Source organism: Pteropus vampyrus, unplaced genomic scaffold (genome assembly GCF_000151845.1).
Source record: "Pteropus vampyrus isolate Shadow unplaced genomic scaffold, Pvam_2.0 Scaffold624, whole genome shotgun sequence".
NCBI lineage: Eukaryota > Metazoa > Chordata > Mammalia > Chiroptera > Pteropodidae > Pteropus > Pteropus vampyrus.
This window is the reverse complement of record NW_011889405.1, coordinates 156,584-159,318: the sequence shown is the minus strand read 5'-3', so window position 1 is coordinate 159,318 and position 2,735 is coordinate 156,584. Positions and strand designations below refer to the sequence as shown.

The 2,735-nt window shown below is 66.1% G+C and overlaps 1 protein-coding gene across 3 annotated transcripts in view; it reads right to left on the bottom strand.

The window, feature by feature from the left end:
- Positions 1–913: 913 nt before the first annotated feature.
- The window catches only part of IGHMBP2 (immunoglobulin mu binding protein 2), a 30,637-nt gene continuing 28,815 nt past the window's right edge, over positions 914–2,735 (bottom strand). For 2 of the 3 annotated variants that reach the window (XM_023525779.1, XM_011384788.2), the window contains 2 exons: positions 2,391–2,563; positions 914–2,032 (listed from right to left, as the gene is read on the bottom strand). In XM_023525779.1, coding sequence (XP_023381547.1) covers positions 1,835–2,032; positions 2,391–2,563 — 371 coding nt within the window. In that variant the 3' untranslated portion in view covers positions 914–1,834. Of the gene's footprint in view, positions 2,033–2,390; positions 2,582–2,735 lie in introns of all 3 variants that reach the window. The other variant, XM_011384787.2, reaches the window with a different exon arrangement.

Here is a 2,735-nt window from a genome sequence, read left to right as displayed (position 1 = left end):
GAACGCAGACGCTGAGCTGCGCTGCCATCATCGGCCAACCCCTCTGCCGTGGCCATGGGTCCCCGAAGGAGCGGGAACCGCAGCTGACCGACCGTCGGCGACGCCCTGGGCCCTGCTGCACGCGGTCCACCCCCTGTGCCTGCACACGTCGCTGCCCGGGCCCTTCCCGTGTGGCACTTCACACCCAAGGCCACGGGGTCCCTGCACCCCGCCATCCTCAACAATTCAGGCCTCGAGTCACTTGACAGGGCAAGCCAAGACGTGTCCGAGCAAGGGGGACGGGGGAAGCACGGAGGCACAGAGTGGACGCCAGGCCTGGGCGGGGACGGCGTCCCCACGAGAGGGTGGCCCGGCACCGGTGGCAGCAGCGTGGTGGAAGTGTGCGGGCCTGGCACGGAGAACACGCGACTGCTGCGCCAGCAGCGTCTGGGGACCGGCGGCACGACGGAACGCACGAGGCTCCCGGCGGAGACGGGGCCAGAAGCCCGGACGCCCTGGAGCCCACGCCGGGGGCTGCGGGGCACGAGGGGTCGGTGGGCGTGGACAGCGAGAGGGGCTGGGTCCCATCTCAGGCCGATGGTGGGGGGAGACGGAGCGAGCGGCAGCCGACCCCCAGGCCCTGACCGGCACCCTCCCACCGAGCCCGCCTCCCTCCCTCCCCAGGCTCCAGAGGCCTCTAAGCCTTCCCCGAGCCTTCCAGTTTTGGCCTGGCCATCCAGGCGGTGAAGTCCAGCGAAGCAGGAAGTGCACCCCCGCTCGGCATCTGCTCCCAGGACGGGACCATCCGGCAGCGGCCGTGCGCCCGCCTCTCAGCCCCACGAACGCCCCGGACGCCTGACTGCTGAGCACATGTCTCTCATCCTGCGTCCTCAACCACCTCAGGAAAGTCAGCAAAAGAGGGGGAAGAAGCTTGTTTTAGACACATGACACACTGTGCACGCATTTTTTATTTAATTTTTAAATAATTTACCTCTCTTTGAAACAAAACCCTGAGGCTAAAGTAATACATCGTCTGAGGTTCTCTTAAATGAAACAGTTGGCAGAGGACATGGGAGACACCTGTGAGAGCTCTGCATTTGCGCAAGTCAGCGATGCCGAGACTCGGGGAACAGCCATCGCCCCTGTCCCCAACCACAGACTGAGGAAGGGCTGGCGCGGGCCAGGGCGCCGTCGGGAACCACAGCCAGGCATGACCCCGGACCTCCAGGGAGCCAGGAGCGGCCAGGGGCGTCAGGGTGGGGTCTCCACAGCTACCAGGGAACAGAAGACGGACAGAAGCAGCCTCGGTGAGGTCGCAGCCCAACGCAGGGCGAGCCGGCCACGGGCACACGTAGACGCCATCTCTGGGCACGTTCGTGGGCTTTCTGAAAGTGGCCGGGCCGGACAGTGGGGATGCACTCACGCACAGCTCCAAGGGGACAGAGGGCTCCTGTGCCTCACGGCAGCACCCCAAGTTCAAATGCTGAAATTTCGGTTTTGACCGGGAGGGAAGGAAGGGACTGGGACCCGGCCCTGGACAGGGACGAGCAAGTGGACAAGGGGACGCGGCGCTCCCGGCCCAGCCCACAGCGTGCCGGGTAGAGGGGTAGAGGCTGACGGGCGCTGCCTGGGCCCTGGCGCTCTCTCTGTCTGCCATCTCAGAGAGGCTTGTCGCCGGGGTCCAAAAGCCGACCCTTCCTGCCACGGGCCCCTCGCCCCGCCCAGCCCTGGTGGAGAAGCGTGGGTTTGGTCGCACACTGTCACCAGCAGCAGCCACAAGAACAGAAAGCACCCAGGCGACAGCGCGGCCCGCGCTCACCGCGTGCTCAGACGAGCGCGTGTGGAGGCCCGGCCGTCACTGCTCCTTCCCCTGCCTTCTGCTCTTCCTCTGGCTGGTCAGCTCGTCCAGCTTCTTATCCAGCCGTCTCTGGAGCTGGGCCCTCTTGGCTGGGTCCAGGGACCTGTCCTTGGCCCCGCTGCCGGCGTACAGGACCCCTTCCCGGCTGATTCTCTGCCGGGCGTGGGCACGAGCCCTCTCCCCACAGCCATGGACCTGGGGACACGACAGTCAGAGCTGGGCCGGGTGCGGACAGGGCCCTGCAGTTCTGCCTGCCACGGCTCGGGGACCGGGAAGGCCCAGCCTGAGCTCTCAGGGGCCTGTCCTCTTCCTGCATGTGGGTCCTTCGCCAGCAGGCTCCCCGGGAAAGGCTGGAGAACCCACACCCTGCCCCTCACCCCAACGCTCGCCTCAGCCCTAACGCATTCAAAACCAACCACTGCCTGTTTTAAGGTACTCAGCGCTCACAACCAGCTACGTTCATGTTGGCAGCACATCTGCCCAGGACTTGCGTCTGCCCAGGACCCGGGCCCTGGAAACCACCCGCCACCCGAGCCCTGGGGCACCGGCCTACCTCGGGCAAGTGGTGGCTGAGGCAGTACCGGCGGCCGCAGTGCTGGCAGAGCTGGCCCAGAGTCACCACGCTGGCCGCGCACTTTGCAAGACCACAGGTGTTATCGGCCTTGATAACTGCCGAGACCAGGGCGTCGAAGTCCTCCTCAGGGGGCAGGTCTGAGGCCACAGGTCCTAGGGGAGAAAGTGTCTCTTGAAGGGAAGAACAACGAAGTCAGCAGAGAAGCCTCCCGCTGAGCCCGCGCTGGCCTCCGGCTTCCCGCTTCCAGGGTCACGACCCGCGTGCGCATCCCTCTCAGCACAATGACCAGTCCCCGGGGCAGGCGTGAGCACACGGCCCTCCTAG